We start from the raw sequence: 20612 nt of genomic DNA, 5'->3' as shown, positions 1-20612 counted from the left end.
AACCAGGGCCAGCAGCTGCAGAACTACTGGAAGAAAAGGTGTTTACCCGTCGCAGATACACAGTGATGGAAAACAAAGAAATAATGATCTGTTACTACAGATCAAGTCCAACAAGACGAGGATATCTAAAACGAATGCACCAATTCTGGAAAGAACAACATCCAGAATCAGAAATAACAGAACAGAGACTAGCAGATCAACGCCGATTTATAACACGAAATAAAGTATTTACAGAAACAGAATTAGACGAACTGCAAAGGTTTACCCAGGGCAAAGAAATCAAAGCCTTACAAGAAGTAATTCAGAATGTAGAGGCAAACCAGGGGGAGTTGGCAGTGAAGGAATCCAGCAGAGATATACAACTTTTCTCATTTGGAAACCAGGCACCTCTACCTCAGGAAGAACAAAACCCTCTAACTAAAGAAATAAAAGAATTGAAACAAAGAATAACTGAGCATCTAGAACAGCACAAAAACAACAGAATAAGGCTGCCTGCATTGAAGCTTGTTCCAAAGAAACAGCTAGCACAAGCATTAAAAGATGCAAATACTGCAATAGCAAGTATAAGCACCAATTCACTGCAAGAAACAAACCAACTAATGTACAGCACAGCTGCAGTTATAACAGAATACCTGGGATGCAAAATCAACAAAAAAGAAAAACAAACAGTGCACCAGAAAAATGGAAGGTTAGACTAGAAAATAAGATCAGCAAGTTAAGATCACATGCAAGCAAGCTAGAACAGATGAAAGAAAAGAAGCTGAAGAACAAGAAGACCAAAGAATACCTAATCAAGAAATACCACTTAGAAACAAGGAAGATCAAGGAAGCACTGGAAATAATAAAGCAACAAATAACAGCTATAGCCAGGAAAATCAGTAGATATGAAGCTCGAATTGCAAACTATAGGCAGAACCTCCAATTTCAATCCAATCAGAAACGTTTCTACCAATCCATCAATGGAGAAACTGCAAGGAATCAGTCAGTACCTGACAAGGAAGAAACAGTGCAATTCTGGAAGCAGGTATGGGATAACCCAAAGAAATACAACAAGGATGCAGCTTGGTTAAAAGAAGTGGATGCAAATAAAACAGAAGTTGAAATGAAAGAACTAGTAATAACAACAAAAATGGTAGAAAAAAGAGCAAAGAAAATCAAAAATGGTCAGCACCAGGTGAAGATGAACTGCATGGGTTTTGGTTGAAACATCTAACTGTTATACACCCACTCATTGCCAAGCAGTTCAACAATATACTACAAGGAGGAGAAATTGAAAAGTGGCTAACAACTGGGAAAACCTACCTAATAATGAAAAATCCAGCAAAAGGGGCAACACCAGGTAACTACAGGCCAATTACCTGCTTACCAACAACTTTCAAATTACTAACTGGTGTGGTAGCTGATGCAGTACAACAGCATCTAGTTGAAAACAATCTCTTTCCACCTGAGCAGAAAGGAAACCGCCCCAATAGCAGAGGAACAAAAGATCAACTCCTAATACACAAAATGATCTTGGAAAACTGCAAGAAAGGAAGACCAACCTGAATGTGGCATGGATGGACTACAAAAAGGCATTTGACTCTCTGCCACATGACTGGATAATAAGTGCCTAGAAATAACAGGAGTCAGTAGAAACATCAGAAAATTTGTGCAAAGATCGATGGCACAATGGAAGACACAGTTGCAGATCAATGGTGAAAGCTGGGAGAGTAATATCCAAGAGGAATATTTAAGGAGATTCACCACACCATTACTATTGTTGTTGCACTGTTTCCTCTGTCAACAATACTGAATAACTCAGGACATGACTATCAAACATCAAAAACATCTGCCAGACTATCCCACCTCCTTTATATGGATGATCTGAAGCTGTATGGAAAAACATCATCTGAAATAGAATCGCTGCTCACCACTGTCCGTATATATAGCCAAGATATTGTAATGGAGGTTTTTTTTGGGGGGGGGGGGGGCTTGGACAAATTGTGCCACACTTACTATCAAACAAGTGAAAAATAGTACGTTGAAAACTGAAGGAATCAAGGATGCCCACGGAAAATAACATAAGCGTTGGATGAGGAAGAATACTACAAAAATTGGGTATCTTCAAGCTGTGACAACATCAAGCACACTGAAAGTCAAGAAAAAGATTAGAGGTGAATACATCAGAGAGTGAAGAAGATTTAACAATCCAAAAATCAATGGAGGAAAGACCATAAAGGCAATCAACACTGGGCAATTGCAGTCATTAGGTACACAGCTGGAATAGTGGACTGGACTCAAGCAGAACTAAAAGCAATGGATAGGAAGACCAGAACAATAATGACAATGAATCATGCCCTTCATCCACGCAGTGACATTGACAGACTTTATCTACCAAGGCAAATAGATGGGCGTGGAATGTACAAGTACATCAGATGGTTGAAGAAGAAAAAATGGCTTTGGAAGAATATCTGAAGAACAATGATGAAGATGCACTGAAATTAGTATATCAGGAAGGCTTACTGACTACTGGAGAGACCAAACTGGCCTACAAGAAAGACAAATGAAGAACAGAATAGAGGCATGGGAAGACAAAGCACTACATGGCCAATACATGAAAAAAATAGCTGGGAAAGCAGATAATAACAAGACCTGGCAATGGCTAAGAGCAGGAAAATTGAAGAAAGAGACCGAGGGACTAATTCTGGCTGCACAAGACCAAGCCTTAAGGACAAATGCATACAAAGTCAAAATTGAGAAGACAGCAACAGACAGTAAGTGCCGCCTATGCAAAGAAGCTGAAGAAAACAGTGGACCACTTGGTAAGCTGTTGCAAGAAGATTGCACAGACTGATTACAAGCAGCGACATGACAAAGTAGCAACAATGGTGCATTGGAAGATCTGCAAAAAATATCATTTGCCTGTAAGCAAAAACTGGTGGGATCATAAAATAGAGAAAGTCATAGAAAATGATAAAATTACACTGCTCTGGGACTTCAGAATTCAAACAGACAAGCACCTGCAACATAACACCCCAGACTTAACAATTGTCGATAAGAAAGACAAAAAAGTCTGGATAGTGGACGTGGCAGTGCCTGGAGACAGCAGAATAGAAGAGAAAGAACTGGAGAAGATAACAAAATACAAAGACCTACAAATAGAAATAGAAAGACTGTGGCAAAAGCAAGCAAGGGTAGTACCAATAGTAATAGGCTCCTTGGGTGCAATCCCAAAACAACTGGAGCACCACTTGAACACCATTGGCATTGACAAATTCGCTATTAGTCAATTGCAAAAGGCGGCCTTATTAGGAACTGCTTCCATCCTGCGACGATACCTGTAATACCATCAAACATCCACATCTGCCTATCCCAGGTCCTGGGTAAGGACTCGATAGGTAGACAAAATGCCAAATCCAGTCTGAACATCTGGCTGACTGTGCGATGATCAATAATAATAATAATAATAATGAGGAGGAGGAGGAGGAGGTAGGAAGGAAGAAGAAGAAGAAGAAGAAGAAGAAGAAGAAGGAAGAAGAAGAAGAAATGAAGAAGAAGAAGAAGAAGAAGAAGAAGAAGAAGAAGAAGAAGAAAGAAGAAGAAGAAGAAGAAGAAGAAGAAGAAGAGAAGAAGAAGAAGAAGAGAAGAAAGAAGAGAGAAGAAAGGAGGAAAGAAGAGGAGGAGGAGGAGGAGGAAAGAAGAGAAGAAGGGAAGAAGAATTAAGGAAAAGAAGACGAGGAAGAAGGAAAAGATGAAGAAGAAGAGAAGAAGAAGGAGGAGGAGAAGAAGAAGAAGAAGAAGAAGAAGAAGAAGAAGAAGAAGAAGAAGAAGAAGAAGAAGAAGAAGAAGAAGAAGAAGAAGAAGAAATGATAAAGTAAAACTGCTCTGGGACTTCAGAATTCAAACAGACAAGCAGCTGCAACATAACACCCCAGACTTAACAATTGTCGATAAGAAAGACAAAAAAAAAAAAGTCTGCATAGTGGACGTGGCAGTGCCTGGAGACAGCAGAATAGACAAGAAAGAACTGGAGAAGATAACAAAATACAAAGACCTACAAATAGAAAGACTGTGGCAAAGGCAAGCAAGGGTAGTACCAGTAGTCATAGGCGCCTTGGGTGCCATCCCAAAACAACTGGAGCACCACTTGAACACCATCACTGGCATTGACAAATTCGCCATGAGTCAATTGCAAAAGGCGGCCTTACTAGGAACTGCTTCCATCCTGCGACGAGATCTGTAATACCATCAAACATCCACATCTGCCTATCCCAGGTCCTGGGGAAGGACTCGATAGGTAGACAAAAATGCCAGATCCAGTCTGAACATCTGGCTGACTGTGTGGTGATGGTGATGATGATGTTGGAAGGGACTTTGGAGGTCATCTAGTCTGGACAGCCATTTGTCAGGAATGGTATGGGGCCTCCTGCTTGAGCAGGGGGCTGGACTAGAAGACCTCCAAGATCCCTTCCAGCTCTGTTACTCTGTTCTGTTCACACCATTGATGGAAAGTGTGTGGCAAGCCCCGTCCCCACTAGCTGGAGCTGTTGTGCCTGGAAAGGCAGCTCTTTCCGGTGTGCCTTGCTTCTCGTTCAGATTCCTGCAGCACTCGGTGGTAAGGCCATGTTGTGTTCCTACAGAAAGTTAGACATCTCCTGGTGTCTCCTGGGGTGATCCGAGAGCGGCCACCTCTTGCAAAGGATGAACGTCGCCACGCAGGAACTGGAACGATGCACCGCTTTTTACCAAAGCCTGGAAGGGACAGATCAGCTGCAGGAAACCAGCCGTCAAATTCTGCTTTTGCTCCAGAGCCTCCAGCAGTTTGCAAAGTAAGTTGAGAAGTCAATGAATGAGGCTGGTGGTTACGTTTTCTAAAAAGTGGGATTTAAACATATTTCGCTTCAGGATTCTTGGAGCCTCTGCGTGGAGTGTTCTCTTTAATCTCTTTCTACTAAGTCCTGGTTGATAATTTAGCAGAACATCAAGCTCTATGCAGGCAGTCCTCGTTTTACGACCACATTGGAGCTGCAGACTTCTGTTGCTCAATGGGACATTTCTTGAGCTCGGCTCCATTTTTCTGCCTTTCTAGAGGCTCTGTGAAGCGATGCAAAGAGAAGAGCTTGGAGGAAGCTTCTCAGCTAATGGCAAGACTGAGCCGAGGATTATGGGAATTGGATCGGGAGAACAGGTTACCGTTGGTGCGTTGCGTGCTCAGGTGTCAAATGGAGACCACAACCAGCTCCAGCTTGTTCTGCCGACTTGAAAAGGTGCCCGTATACTCACCATCTCGCTAACACATTTACTAAGAAATTTGAATATAGAATAGAATGGAATAGAATAGAATAGAATAGAATATATGGAATAGAATAGAATAGAATAGAATAGAATAGAATAGAATAGAATAGAATAGAATAGAATAGAATAGAATAACAGAGTCAGAAGGGATCTTGGGGGTCATCTAGTCCAACCCCCTGCTCAGACAGAAAATCCTATACCATTTCAGACAAGTGGTTGTCCAATCTCTTCCAGTATTGGAGCATTCACCACTTCTGGAGGCAGGTTGTTCCACTGGTTAATTGTTCTAAGTGTCAGGAAGTTTCTCCTTAGTTCTAGGTTGCTTCTCTCCTTGGTTAGTTTCCATCCGTTTCCATCCTTCGGGTGCTTCGGAGAATAGTTTGACTCCCTCTTTGGGGCAGCCCCTTTGTGACATACTATTAGTACGATGAGACCATGACAGAAGTAAACATATACACACAATCCACATAATTATGTACAAAATGTCTACGGGGGGACAGCAGTGACCTCATAACTGCATGTCCCATTCAAAGGCAATCGTCTCTGGTGTTGCTTTAGGCAGATCTAGGGAACCAGAGAATGCATGTTGTGGCCAATCTCCCACAATATATTTAATAGTTTGCATATCAGCACCACAATCCCAACAAAGGGAGTCTTTCCATCCCCACTGATAAAGGGACAGAGGCACTTCTTCTGGTGTGTGTGTGTTAACCAAATGATGATAGGTGTGTATCTGTGTATTCTAAGGTTGTGGCCCTTAGATTTTTTTTCCTCCTCCCTATAGATTGTTGGGAAGCTATCAGAGTGGGACAAAAACTTGGTCTCTGAAGAGTTGACCAGGCTGATGGATGGGCTGATTGAAGATGAAAAGGTAAAAATGGGTGATGGATCTTGGATCTGGCGTTTTGATCCTTTTCCATTGGACTTTTTCTTTGGAGGATGTAGTTTCTTGGTTTGTCATCTTCCGTGTCTGCGTTCTGTGGAGCTATCTGAGCATGGTGGCTTTCTTGCAGACATTTTATGACCCAACTAGGTAACCTCTTCAAGGCTGAAGGGAGGGGGCTTTGCAGGGAGGAGAAGGAGGAGGACTGTGGGGTCCTTGGTGAGCTTGCTTGTTTTCTGGCAGACGTTTCATTACCCAACTAGGTAACATCATCAGTGCTAGAAGGGGGTGGGGCAGAGACCAAAGATACAACAAGATTATTTTAGCCTTGATGTTCTCTTGTTTTAGAAAAAGAAATAGCAAAGTAATCTTCTCCTTATCCAGAGCTGGCAAGAAGCTCAGGGCTGTGATTGTGAGCAGAAGCCAAACTGTGGTGCGAAATAATGTGATATGGAATCACCTGAAAATCTGATCCATTTTCTCTTCCTTTCAGCCAGCGTCTTCGGAAGTTCTCCAGACAGGTGAGTCTCTCCCTCTTTCGCAGTTACAAAATTTACGCCTGGCATTCCCAAGCTGAATCAGAGCAAGTCTCTTTCTCCAAAGGAACGCAACTATAGATCCTCTTTGACTTGCACTACTACGTGCTATGCCAGCTCCTGTCCATAAAGGTGTGAATTCTTCTACCAAATAGCGCAATCAATTTTGTCCTCTGTTCCATCCCTGAATAGTCAGCCTCTTTCTTGAAGAAAGTTCCCTGGGACACCAGTACTGGAAAAAGAATTTGAGGAAGCTCTTGAGAAGCATTGCTGCTACGTTTGATTTCCTTCTCCAAGATTCAAACGCCGGTCAGGTGGAGTGGCATTACGTCACAACAAAGGTGAAAAAAAAGGTGGCACGTTATGACCTGGTTTGAATATGTCTTCTTTTAAAGGAGGAGGAGCAGTGGTTTGGCCCCACCCCAAGTTAAACGGTGAAGGGCTGAAAGGGACTTTGGTGGTCTTCTAAGTCCAACCCCTTGCTCAAACAGGAGACCCTATACCATTTCAGACAATCTCCTCCTCGCTTCTTTAGGTTTGCCTGCATCTCTTCAAAGGATTGTCGGAGGAAATCCAGCCCCTTGTCTGGGCTGAAACAGATCACAGAGAAATTCTACAAAAGATCTTGAGATCCCTGGTGCATACCATCATGGATCAGGTGAGGTTATCTGTCGGGGCGGAAGATCAGGTCCACACATGAAGGTCCAATTCAACGGACTGATTGCTAAACAGCTAATTTAATTGTTAGCCCTTGCTAGGAGAGAGAAAGGGGTCAATGAAATTCCAGGAAGGTCGGACTTGTTTGTGGCTATTTAGGGATGCTAGGCTGATGCCTCTTTTAATTCCACCCCAGGTTCTGCCACTCCTTCTCCCACAATATCCTGGGAAGAGAAGTGGAATTTTTTTTAGTCCCGTGAGACTAAGCACTTCCATAATTTCTTGACCGACTGAGTGAAGATGTGTGTTTTTTGTTTTGTCTGTCCTGAATCTTCCATCATTCAGCATCAGTGAAAAGTCCATCTTCTCGGATCATGAAAGAAGAATAAAGATTTTTGGAGTTCCATGAGGAAAAAAAAAAACACCACCCAACTTGTCTTTTTCTTTCTGTCCTTCTATTTCTGGGGCTGTGGGCGGCATCATTTATGCCACTGAACGAGAGCCACCCGTATTGAAATCAGGATCTGCAGGTTTTTAGGAGATGCCCAGATTTGCAGAACCTACAAATCTGGAGGACAGTCTACGGGGGACACCAAAATAGCCACATCTGAGACTTGTGGGGTGGAAGAACCGGCATTAAACCCTAAGAGAAATTTGAACTGCATCCTTTTGTTAGAGATCAAATCTCTACTTCCAACAAAAAACTTGGCTTAGGTTGACCTCTTTGTTACTGATTTTAGACCTCCTGCAAAGACAATTGTCTCCTGGCTGGAACGACGCTGAGCATGATGGTGAACACAGCCCCGGAATTTAAAGCAGGAGCCAAAGCAATCTGGGGGTTTTACCTGCTCATGAATTGCAATGGCCGAAGAACTGAGGGACGCAAAGGTATGCTCAGATTTGTTTCCCTTTTCTGGATGCACATTTCCAGCTCTGCTTCTGGCCCATTCATTTATTGGGGGGGGGCGCCATTTGATTGCAAATATTGCACAGCTTATGCCTCTTGGAGAAACATCTTTGAGAAAACTCACAGATTTTTCCCCCCTAATTGTCTGTAAGTCTCAAGTGGTTCTGATCAGCAAGTTTTCTCCTTCTCCTCATCTCCTTTTCCTCATCCTTCTTCTTCCCTCTCTTCCTGCTCATCTCCTTCTCTTCATCTTCTCCATCTCTTCCTCATCTCCTTCTCATCTTCTCCTCCTTCCTCATCTTTCTTCTTCCCTCTCCTCCTGCTCATCTCCTTCTCTTCCTCCTCTCCTTCTCCTTCTCTTCTCATCTTTCTTCTTCCCCCTCCTCTTGCTCCTCCTCTCCTTCTCTTTCTGATCTTCTCATTCTCATCTTCTCATCTTTCTTCTTCCCCCTCCTCCTGCTGCTTCTCATCTCTTTCTCTTCCTCATCTTCTCCTTCTCTTCTCCTTCTCATCTTTCTTCTTCCCCCTCCTCCTGCTCCTCCTCTCCTTCTCTTTCTGATCTCATTCTCATCTTCTCCTCATCTTTCTTCTTCCCCCTGCTGCTTCTCATCTCCTTCTCTTCCTCATCTTCTCCTTCTCTTCTCCTTCTCATCTTTCTTCTTCCCCCTCCTTCTGTTCCTCATCTCCTTCTCTTCCTCATCTTCTCCTTCTCTTCTTCCCCTTCCTCAACTTCCTTCTCCTTGTCTTCCTTCCTCTCCCTCATCTTTTCCCCTCCCCCTCCTCTTCTCTCTCCTCCTCTTCCTCCTCCTCCTTCTGAGCCAACTGAATGACAGAATTGATATTGATAATATATCTGGATGTTATTTTTTTGCCCAGAGGGGTGCCAATTTGGGGCCCTTTGGATCCCCACTTCCATCCTGAGGCCAGGTGGTCTGGAGAAGCTGGTCTTGACCCGGGGCTTATTAACGTGTTGCAAGAAAGAGATCTTGAGCTGTCTCCTGGAGGGCGCCCCACCAAAGGTACCCGTCAGCATTTTCTTTTCAAATAAAGCCTGAAACATAATTATTCCAGCATAACATAAACCATTACCCCAAGCTGGGTAAACATCAGGGCCAAAGTCATGTGTGTGTGTGTGTGTGTATATATATATGTGTGTGTGTGTGTGTGTGTGTGTGTGTGTGTGTGTGTGTGTGTGTAACATTTATTGTTTTATCAAGGTATAAAATACAAAGAGAAATTTAAAAATAGGAAATTGAGGGAAGAAAAAAAAAGGGGGGGGGGAGAAAAATCCTGAATGACCGCTTCACTAACTCGAAGAGCAATTGACGTTTCTGTCCAGATTCCATAAATATATTTCAGATTCCATATACAAGACTCGAGTTTTAAAAAACTGCTTTTAAACTTGAGTCCTGTGGATTGGCACTCCCCGCTTCCATAAAGAAGTTGCCTTGTTTACAAAACAAATCATCTTAAATTCATTATCTATCTATTTATCTCTATCTCTATATTTACCTCTACCTCTCTTATATATATATATATATATATGTCTCTCTATATATCTCTATCTCTATCTATTTCTCTATCTCTGTATCTCTCTATCTCTATCTGTCTCTATATCTCTATCTCCCTATCTATCTATCTATCTATCTATCTATCTATCTATCTATCTATTTATCTCTACCTCTATCTCTCTCTCATATATATATATATATGTCTCTCTATATATATCTCTATCTATCTCTATCTCTCTCTCTGTCTCTATATCTCTATCTCTCTATCTCCCTCTTTATCTATCTATCTATCTGTCTGTCTGTCTGTCTGTCTGTCTCTTTATTCTCTCTCTCTCTCTATTTATCACACCTATCTCTATCTCTGTCTCTATATGAATTTAAAAGGATTTGTTTACACACACACACACACACGTGTGTGTGTGGTTGCATTTTCCGTTTTTCCTTAACTTCACTATTTTTTGCTCTGCAGCCGTGCTTGTTGCTGGATGTCCTCTTTCCAGCTATTTTAGAGGTGATGGAGGATCCCACCAGCTGCCCTTATTACTCCTTTCAAGGTAGGCAGAACCACGAGCCAACATCCTGTTCTTCTCTTCTCCCTTCATGTAGAATCATCTACAGTCAGTCCTCCACTTACAACCACGGTTAGGAACAAAATAAGTGCTAGTAGGGAATGGGGTTTACTAGTTTATATTCTACTGTAGTAGCTAGACCCGTCAGTGTTGATGTCAGTCTTGGAGGTTCTGCTTGTGGCTACGTAGGGATTCTAGGCTGATCCCCCTTTTAACTCTGCCCCCAATATGAACTGAAAGCAAACCCCACTGATGAGGTTACCTAGTTTGGGTAATGAAACATCTGCAAGGAAACCACCAAGTTCAGAGAGCATCAAGAACCCCACAGTTGTCTTCTTCTTCTTCTTCTTCTTCTTCTTCTTCTTCTTCTTCTTCTTCTTCTTCTTCTTCTTCTTCTTCTTCTTCGTCCTTCTTCTTCTTCTTCTTCTTCTTCTTCTTCTTCTTCTTCTTCTTCTTCTTCTTCTTCTTCTTCTTCTTCTTCTTCTTCTTCTCCTTCTCCTCCTCCTCCTCCTCCTTCTTCTTCTCCCTTCTTCTCCCTTTTCCCTTCTTCCTCCTCCTCCTCCTCTCCACAAACCCCACTCCCTTCTAGCTCTGATGATGTTCCCTAGTTGGGTCGTGAAAGGTCTGCCAGAAAACCACCCAGCTCACCCAGGACCTCTCCTGACCAGAACGGAAATCCAACACGCTTGGAGAAGACCAAGTTTGGAGACGGACCAAACTTAAAGAAAAAAGGAACAAGTAACTAGAATGCAATAATCATTTCCACATTGCCTTTAATAGCCTAACGGATTCCTTGCTGCTTTTCCAGTTTTTTCTCTGTGGCTCCAACGTGTCCGAGAATGTTTGGACAACCTCTGGAAAGTCAAGGAGAGCGTGTTGCTGGGTGACAATTCAGCCCTTCTCCAAAAGCTAAACAAGATTGTTTGGAACAATGCAGAAAGTCCAGTAAGGCACCATATTTATTTTATTTAAATGCATGGGGGGGGAAGGTTTCATTCTTTTTGCTCTCCAAACATCACCCAGTGAAGCTTACGTTGTGAAACGTAATGAGCCACACAAAAGCTTTGCCATTCTTATATCTGGGAGGAGTTGACGCTTATTATTCCATCGTTTTATATAACGTCGCTACCTTGTGGTGGTTTACCTGTGCACAGTGTCTTTGATCTTCCAATGCCAAACAATAAATAAGTAAATAAATAACCATTTGTACATGATAATATAATATACAAACAAGAGAGCCAGTTTGGTGTACCGGTTAAGGCATTATGCTAAAAAGTGGGTGACTGGGAATTCTAGTCCTGCCTTAGATGTAAAGCCAGTTGGATGACCTTGGACCAGTCACTCTCTCTCATCACAGAAAGAAGGAAAGAAAAAAATGCTTCTGAAAATCATGCCACGAAAACTGCAGACACCAGAAATCAAGGCCAGAAGTCAAGTTCAAAACACCCCCCAAAAAGTAAATAAACAATATAAGAGCGATAGCATGGGAGAAGATGCAAATAACGAGCCGAATCAACTAAAAAATAAACCTAATTTAAAAAAAAAAGCCTTGACTGGACAACAATAAGGGAGAGGAGATGAGGTCCCAAAACGTTTGATGGTTAATTGATCCCAAACTCTCGTGTCTCTTTTCATGTAGAATAACTTCCGTGTTTTCATTTCTTTATCTACTTCTCTCCCATCCTGGTCCAGACAGAAGGAGTGAGCGATTTTGTCCACAGCGCCTTTCGCATTCTCTTAGAGATCTACAGCCTGGAAGGTGATCGTTTTGGGGATCCAGAGAGACCCCTGTTTAGAGAGTACTTGCAAAGGGTTATTTTCATGCCTTGGGAAGCAAGAGCAAAGTATTTCGCACTCACTGCCGTTCTTCCCTACTTGGGCCCTCAACAAGTGAGTATCTCTTTCACTATAATTACAGTACAGATTTGGCCATCTGGGTTGTTGTTGAAATAATAATAATAATAATATCTGTAATACCATCAAACATCCACATCTGCCTATCCCGGGTCCTGGGTAAGGACTCGATAGGTAGACAAAATGCCAAATCCAGTCTGAACATCTGGCTGACTGTGCGATGATCCATAATAAAGTTTGAAGGGACCTTGGAGGTCATCTAGTCCAACCCTCTGCTCAGGCAGGAAAGCCTATACTATTTCAGACAAATGGTTGTCCAGTCTCTTTTTAAAAACCTCCAGTGTTGGAGCATTCACTGCTTCTGGAGGCAGGTTGTTCCACTGGTTAATTGTTCTGACTGTTAGGAAATTTCTCCTTAGTTCCAGGTTGCTTCTCTCCTTGATTAGTTTCCATCTGTTGCTTCTTGTTCTGTCTTCAGTGCTTTGGAGAATAGCTTGACTCCCTCTTCTTTGGGGCAGCCCCTGAGATACTGGAAGACTGCAATCCTGTCCCCCCTCGTCCTTCTCTTCATTAAACTAGACATACCCAATTCCAGCAACCGTTCCTTATATGCTTTAGCCTCCAGTCCCCTAATCATCTTTGTTGCTCTTCTCTGCACTCTTTCTAGAGTCTCAGCATCTTTTTTACATCGTGGTGACCAAAACTGGATGCCGTATTCCAAGTGTGGCCTTACCAAGGCCTTGTAAAGCGGTATTAACACTTCACGTGATGTTGATTCTATCCCTCTGTTAATGCAGCCTAGCACTGTGTTGTCTGCATTAACTGCCAATCTTTAGAATTGCCTAGGTGTACAATAGTTGATCATGGTAGTTAAAATCATGCGCAGTTACCCAATGACCCTCTTAATGACGGGCACAGCTTACAGTAATACAGAGAGTCCTTGACTTATAACCATTCCTTTAGTGACCGTTCAAAGTTACAACAGTACTGAAAAAAGAGACCTATGGCTGTTTTTCACACTTCACGACCGTCGCAGCATCTCCATGGTTAGGTGGTCCAAATTCAGACGCTTGGCAACTGACTTGTATTTATGACGGTTGCAGTCTCTCAGGGGTCATGTGATCCCCTTTTGCGACTTTCTGACAAGCAAAGTCAATGGGGGAAGACAGATTCACTTAACAACCAGGTTGCTAACTTAACAACTGTAGTGACTCATTTAACAACTTTGGCGAGAAAAGTCGTAAAACGGGGCAAAACTCACGTAACGACGGTCTCACTTAGCCACAGGAATTTGGGGCTCAGTTGTGGCCATACTTCGAAGGACTACCTGTAACTGTAATTGTAGGTTCAGCTACCGTTGTAAGTCAAGGACTTCCCTGCATATGTTATCAAGTACATTCCGTTCTTAAATCTTTGTTTTTCCTGAAGTTCCTCCCCAACCTATCTGGATATTAAATATGTCGGGTAAAAGAATCATGGTTTTATGGGTTCTGATGATATTGTTTTGTGGATCTTCCTGCCAAGGTTCTGGACATCTACATGGATCTCCCTCAAGATCTCTTCAACTGCTTGTCCACCAACCGTTTGTGCCCAGTCGCTTCGGATTTGTACAAAACTTTCCTACAGCGGCAGCGCAAAGCCTGGATGGAGTTGCAGGATGAGGTCTCAGAAGAACAGCTGGCTCACAAGTGGGCCAGTTGTTGGTTACCGACCCTCTCCAGGGCCTTGACCTCTTCTGACTCATTCCTTCAGAGCAACGCCTCCAGCCACCTTCTCGGGTGGACTTTGAAAGTCTTTCCTGCTTCTTACGCCTTGCTGGCCTCAAGATTTGCCGGCAGGGAAGCCTCTCAGCTCCGAGCATGGGTCTCCTTGTTGAACGTTCAGAAGACCATTGCGGGAGACTTGCTCACAGATGAGGAGACTCTTCAGAGACTCACCTGCTGCCTCTTCTCCAAAGAAGAACACGTCCGTCTGGCAGCGTTGGGCTTCCTCTGCTTAGCTCCCAGGACTAGTCAAGGCTTATCACAGAGGGAGATCCAACTCTTAAAAGAATTCCTGCCCCTGAATTTGAGTTGCAACTCCTCGTCTTTTCGGCAACTCCTTCAAGCCATGGTGAAGAAGGCTTTGGTCAGGATGAGGGACAGTTCTCTTGCTGGGCTTCGGCCACCGAAGGTGAACCAGAAGGAAAGCTCGGTCAGAAAGGAACGAGAAAGGGGCATCCTACAAGCTGTAGGTGAGTTATCTCCCAGCTGTGTTTAGAGGCTGTGCCAAAAAATAATGAGTCAACTTTAGGTAGTCCTCAAATTAAGATCACATGCTGCCTGTTGGATTTTGAAATTGACCAAAACTGGCAGAGATGGTGGAATTGACTGCTTTGATTGGAGATAATGGACTAGACAGGTTTATAAGAAACTGTCTAGTCCGGTTGTGGACTTTTTGTGCTCCAAATATAGTAACAGATGGTTGACGGAGGGATTTGAAGATTAGTGTAACGTTTAGCTCAACTTCTTGACTGTTTTTTTCTGTTTATGTATTGTTTATTTATTTATTGTTTTAACAATAAATAACTGGAGTATACTCTTCCCGGAGATCGAAGATTGCATCATTGAATAATGATGCAATATAGGTTCATGGCATCCTGCAAAATGTATCTTTCTTTATCTAGGTTTTGTAGATTGGCTGCTGCAGCTCTGCACAACATCTCTGATGTCAGGTTCCAACTACCAAAGAAGGAAGACAGGTCTTCTTCTCCTGGCAGCTATCATGGAGACCTTCACAGACACTTGGAGACCCGAGAGAAAGAAGGGTCAGCCTCCACGTAAGCGGCTTTATTCCGCCCTAACCAGCCCAGGGCTGTCTACAAGGGTTGGCCTTCAAATCTCAGATTCCCTCAATCAGCACCAGCCCCTGCGGTGGCATAGCCTTCCAAACTGGGGATCCGGTGAAGACAGTGGTGGAATCCCCACCTCAACTGGAGGGAGGCGTTAAGACGGGACGAAGCTTAGAGTGCTTGCGCTGCAGAAAGCGGCACAGGAATTCCCGAAGCTGTAGTTGACCGTTACCAAGGGAATGCAGTCAGTCTGGTGAGATTCTTGTAACTGAGGCAAGTAGCAATAAAGATTCTGCTTGAGACTGTTCGTAAGTGGTTTTAGTTGCTCGCACCTGATTAAGGCTTTCTGTGTTTATTGAGAATGCATGGTCCTCCATGTTAGAAGACACCATAGTGCAGAGCAATTAAGATGGTTAAGGGCTCAAAGAGCAATTGCAGGAATTGGATATGGCTAGTCTAGGGAAAAGAAGGACTGGGGGGGGGGTATTCCAGTATTTGAGGGGCTGCCAAAAGAAGAGGGAATCAACTTATTTTCCAAAGCACCAGAAGGCAAGACAAGAAGCAATGGATGGAAACTAACCAAGGAGAGAAACAAGCTAGAACTACGGAGAAATTTCCTACCGGTGTGATCCATTAACCAGGGGAATGACTTGCCTCCAGAAGTTGTGGGTGCTCCATCACTGGAGGTCTTTAAGAAGAGACTGGATAGCCACTTGTCTGAAATGGTATAGGGTCTACTGTTTGAGCAGGGGGTTGGACTGGAAGACCTCCAAAGACCCTTCCAGCTCTATTCTGATTGATTGATAACCGGAGAGTGGGTGGGATGTACAGAAGAGGTGGACTAGAATAATTTGAAAAAGGATTGGACTGGCCATCTTCTCCCCGTAAGATCTAGTTCACCAGATTTGCTTCTTCCTTCTTTCTAAATCTAACCTATGTTTGCTGTCTCTCCAGGCAACATGGCTACCTTATTATGCTGGTCCAGGAGTAAAGGCTACTGGGACTTTTTTTCGACAGGGAACACATTGGCACTGTTGAGCTGTTTGCAAGATAGCACAAATGAGGTATGGCGGCCCACCTCGCCTTCGCTAATGTTGACCATCCACAAAGATAAGAATTTACAGCGTAGCTTCAAATGTCCATCATGTATCTCAGGCTAACCAATTCAGGCACGCTGGCTGAGGAATTCTGGGAGCTGAAGTCCACAAGTCATCAAAGGGCCAAGTTTGAAGACCCCCTGCACTAGCTGTTCTCCTTCTTTGGTAGTTGGGACCTGACCTCAGAGACGTCATGCAGAGCTGCAGCAGCCAATCTACAAAGTCTAGATAAAGTCCTTCTCCTGTCTCCACGCAGATCCGTGAGTTGGCTTCAGAGTTGGTGATCTCTTACTTTCCACCAGCTTTGCCAGGCTCCACTGCTGTAGCTCTCTTTGGATGGGCCCTAGAAGCCGTAAGCAGCAGTCCCCGGGTTCAAGAGAGTGAAGCAGGAGCAGTCGTGATGAAGAGTCTTCTTCCCAAGTAAGGCTTTGCGTCCTACGTTTGTGGGCCTCTAAGTTGCATTGCTGAAATAAAGAGACAGGTGGGTGGGTGGGAGGAAAGAAGGGAGGAAAGGAGGGAGGGAGGGAGGAAGGAAGGAAGGAAGGAAGGAAGGAAGGAAGGAAGGAAGGGAAGAAGGGAGGAGGGGAGGGAGGAAAGAAGGAAGGAGGGAGGGAGGGAAGGAAGGAAGAAGGGAGGGAGGCAGGGAAGGAGGAAGACAAGTCAGGATAACAGATTTGGAAGGGACCTTGGAGATCTTCTAGATGAACCCCCTGCTCGCCATCCTTGCCCATCACTTAATCAGATCTTCAAGGAATTATAGGAAGGCAGCCATGTTGTCAGACCGGTGGCTGAAACAAATCAAAAACGAGAGTTGATTTCCTTTGAAGCCAACTTTGTAAAAAAAAAAAAAAAGGAAGATTCTAGGAAATCTGCCTAATGATTTACCGGCTCAGATCCCCTAAATGTATAGGTGAATTTGGAATTTTCTGTGCGCGTGTACCATGGGGGAAGATAAAATGTAAAGTTCTTCACCCTTGAAAACCGAAAACGAGACTCAGATCGGTCATGTGGCTTTATAACCGTCACTAGCCGCCAGAAGAGACAGGCTCCATTATGGACATAAATCAAGGACTACCTGTAATTACAGGGGCATTTGCTTGACTGAGCATCACTTCTTCCCTCAACCCAATAGTTACTGTGTTGAAAGTTGAGTCTGTTGGGCCAACGTGACCTCTGCTTAACTCCATCAGGTTGGATAGTCATATCTTGAGGCTGTCATCACTGGAAACGGAGAAGGAGCGATCTGTGCCGTGCAAATACCTCTCTTTTCTTGAACATTTGCTCAACCTGCTCCAGAAGCATTTTGTCACGGCGTCTCGTGACTTATTGCTGGCAGCTCACACTACCCCAATACATGGTCAGTACCTTGTTTTTTTCTCCAGACCTTCTACAGTTTGGCTACCTAAGCACCAGCACTTATCAAATTCACCATTCAGATCTAGGTTGCATGATCTAATTTTGAGCAGCCAGGCAGGAATGAGACTATAGTTCCAGGTCTTCTGTTGGTTTCCTTGCAGGGGTGATTTTGGGGTTACGGAGATGCCTGCTCGAAATACCGGACGTTGTGTCTTCTATGTTAGAAGGGCAAAAGGCGCCACACTGGCGGTTATTCTTCCAGCGTTTGATGATGACGATGAGAGACATCAGCAATTTACTCTTGAGCGTGTTGCAGAGTAATCAAATGCCAAGCACAGATCAACACGGTAAGCCCAAGCCAGCATACAAAAAAAATTGTAATCAGAATCCTTTAAGCTTTTCTCAACCTTGGCAGGTTTAAGAACTCCCAGAATTCTCCAGCTTTGAACTGTGGGGTCCTTGGTGCTCTCTGAGCTTAGTTGCTTTCTTACAGACGTCTCATTAACCAATTAAGTAACATCATCAATGCTAAGAGGGAGAGGGGTTTGCAGAGGGGAGGAGGAAGAGGAGGAGGGAAGACGGACAGACTATGGGGTTTTTGATGCTCTCTGAGCTTGGTGGTTTTCTTACGGACGTCTCATTACCTGACTAGGCAACATCATCAGTGCAAATGTGGAATTCCTTGTAACAAATTCTTAGCTGGTTTTGTTTGGAAAGTTCCAACCGGAAGCATGAATCAGGAGTTAACTAATAAGACCCTGCCAAGCAAAACGGTCATGTGCAACTTATGACTTATCAACCATTAATCAGGAGAACATTTCTAACTGATGTTGACGAGCATAAGGCCATCTCTGGATTACCTCCATGCTCAATTCTTGAGGCCCGTCTGAAATCAATCGGCAAAGAATTATGCCAGCCAAACGCCTTATTTTTTTTAATTTTATTTTGGACAGTTGCATCACCCTCCTTTGCAGACATGGGAAATGCCATCAGCAGCTTTATCCAGCTAGGAAAAGGCTTGGAGGAGGAGAGGGAGGAGGATTTGATTCTCCTCTCCGAGGACCACAGCCTCATTTTGACCTGTTGTTGGGTCTCAGTTAAAGTGAGTAGTTTGTTACTACTTGAGTTTGTTGCGTGAAAGATTTAATCCGGTCTTCTGTGGTCAAAAGGGCACTTATTTGAGCATGGTGGCTTTTTTGCAGACATTTTATGACCCAACTAGGTAACATCTTCAGGGCTAGAAGGGAGGGGGATTTGCAGGGAGGAGGAGGAGGAGGAGGAGGAAAACTGTGCTTGCTTGTTTTCTGGCAGACATTTCGTGACCCAACTAGGTAACATCATCAATGCTAGATGCCTCCAAAACCTCTGTAGCATCGAAGAGGGGAGAACGCCCTTAGTTACTCCATGTAACTTTTTCTCACCTTTACTTTTCATAAGGAAATTGGGCTGCTCTTGGGAGGCCTGGCAGAGAAAGTACTACCTCAGCCCCTCTCGGCAGGATGTGAGCCTCTCCTACCTCTTCAGATTGTAAACGTGGCTTCCAAAGTATTCCAAGACATTTTGCTGAAGTGCCGGCACTGGGTAAGAGATCCCCTGTCCATTAAACCAAGGCAGGCCAGCGAAGGGACTTTGACCCTGGTTGCTGGGTTGCCATCAGTGCAATATTGAGTTTGATTCACGATTCAAGCAATGGGTGGAAACTAACCAAGGAGAGAAGCAACCTGGAACTAAGGAGGAATTTCCTGACAGTGGGAACAATGAATCAGTGGAACAGCCTGCCTCCAGAAGTTGTGAATGCTCCAACACTGGAGGTTTTTAAGAAGAGACTGGAGAACCATTTGTCTGAAATGGTACAGGGTTTCCTGCCTGAGCAGGGGGTTGGACTAGAAGACCTCCAAGGTCCCTTCCAACTCTTATTCTGTGATTCGTGATTTGGTGGAAGAGAATTAGACTTGGGCTGGAAGGATCTGATCTTTATACTTGGTTATCAAGATCACTTGAGGATTAAAGCTAGTCTCCCACTCTCAGCAATTTCTCTCTGAGTACAAAATGGGTTGTGGGGTGAAATATGGAATCAGCTACAGGTAGTCCTTGCCTTATGAGCAGAATCGGGACTGGAATTTTCCCCCGTGTCCGTAAATCTGATCTTTGACAAGAACTTTGACCGACTCTCCCCCCCCCCCTTTTTTTTTTCCTTTTCTGATAGGGAGCTGTGGAAGGCTGCAGTGTGGGCTTCACAAAGTTTTGTACCACTCTCCTAAGTCACCCCAGCCCAGAGCTACAAAACATCCCAGGGAATATGCTAAGACAGGTAGGATCTCATTTAGCAATTGCCAGCATGTATTTATTTATTTGAGGAAATTTATATGGCCACCCACTCACTCTCGGCAACTCTGAGCAGCTTACAAAAAAAAAAAAAAAAAAAAAAAGGAACATGCCACAATTGTTCCTCCAATTGGCTAAGGCAGGACTTGAACTCACGTTCCCTTGCTTTCTAAGCCGGTTCCTTAACCACTAAACCAAACTGTCTTTTTTTACAATCTCTTTCAAGGGTTTGGCCTTGTTAAGCAGCCGCAGAGGAAGCTCCATTACTCGCAGAGCGGCTGGATTCCCGATGCTTTTCCTAGGCATTGTGACAGGGGAAGATCCCGCCAAGTCACGGCCTCTTCTGACTCACTGCATGCAGACCTTGCTCACCTTGGCCAACCAATCCGTTTCCCACAGTTCAGACCAGACCGTGGATTTGCCCCAGGTAAGGACACCGCTGGATGAAAGGCCACCAGAGTCACTTGGGATTAACGAAAGTCGGTAACTATCAGGAAGGAAACTTTGGCAGCTACGTATCTCTTCGTTTCAACTTGCCATTAGAGTAAGGGGAGGGGGTGGGAGGTGTTGCTTTAGAACGGGTTAAATGGAGAAATGAAACCTTTACGATTTCACTGAAGACAGTGAGAGCCTGAAACCTCTCCAAGGACACGGCAGCAGGTGTGGAGGAGAAGCAGACAGTTCCCATAACAAAGTGAAATTGTTTACATGGACTACATAAGAGGGCGGGGGTTTGGCCAGAGAAATTATTGTTTAATTCTATGAACCGGGTGTCTGGGAACCTCAGAGTCAGTTTTGCTTTGACATTACGAG

At 43.9% G+C, this 20612-nt stretch overlaps 1 protein-coding gene across 1 annotated transcript in view; it reads left to right on the top strand.

Annotated features, from left to right (window-relative positions):
* The first annotated feature begins 4603 nt into the window (after positions 1 to 4603).
* LOC120303212 (thyroid adenoma-associated protein homolog) overlaps positions 4604 to 20612 on the top strand; it is a 27263-nt gene continuing 11254 nt past the window's right edge. The window contains exons 1-21 of the mRNA XM_039332533.1: positions 4604 to 4808; positions 5069 to 5246; positions 6059 to 6145; positions 6651 to 6678; positions 6886 to 7034; positions 7229 to 7351; positions 8091 to 8238; positions 9134 to 9276; positions 10238 to 10322; positions 11146 to 11282; positions 12030 to 12227; positions 13716 to 14424; positions 14857 to 15009; positions 15976 to 16085; positions 16375 to 16538; positions 17309 to 17475; positions 17636 to 17821; positions 18428 to 18576; positions 18912 to 19055; positions 19681 to 19785; positions 20026 to 20226. Of these exons, the coding sequence (XP_039188467.1) occupies positions 4681 to 4808; positions 5069 to 5246; positions 6059 to 6145; positions 6651 to 6678; positions 6886 to 7034; positions 7229 to 7351; positions 8091 to 8238; positions 9134 to 9276; positions 10238 to 10322; positions 11146 to 11282; positions 12030 to 12227; positions 13716 to 14424; positions 14857 to 15009; positions 15976 to 16085; positions 16375 to 16538; positions 17309 to 17475; positions 17636 to 17821; positions 18428 to 18576; positions 18912 to 19055; positions 19681 to 19785; positions 20026 to 20226 (3492 nt within the window). The 5' untranslated portion in view covers positions 4604 to 4680. The remainder of the gene's footprint in view (positions 4809 to 5068; positions 5247 to 6058; positions 6146 to 6650; positions 6679 to 6885; positions 7035 to 7228; positions 7352 to 8090; positions 8239 to 9133; positions 9277 to 10237; positions 10323 to 11145; positions 11283 to 12029; positions 12228 to 13715; positions 14425 to 14856; positions 15010 to 15975; positions 16086 to 16374; positions 16539 to 17308; positions 17476 to 17635; positions 17822 to 18427; positions 18577 to 18911; positions 19056 to 19680; positions 19786 to 20025; positions 20227 to 20612) is intronic.

The sequence above is a fragment of the Crotalus tigris genome, unplaced genomic scaffold (genome assembly GCF_016545835.1).
Source record: "Crotalus tigris isolate CLP2741 ecotype Arizona unplaced genomic scaffold, ASM1654583v1 scf7180000024461.5605484, whole genome shotgun sequence".
Classification (NCBI taxonomy): domain Eukaryota; kingdom Metazoa; phylum Chordata; class Lepidosauria; order Squamata; family Viperidae; genus Crotalus; species Crotalus tigris.
Note: the sequence above shows the minus strand (reverse complement) of the source record. Positions and strands in the feature narration are given on the sequence as shown.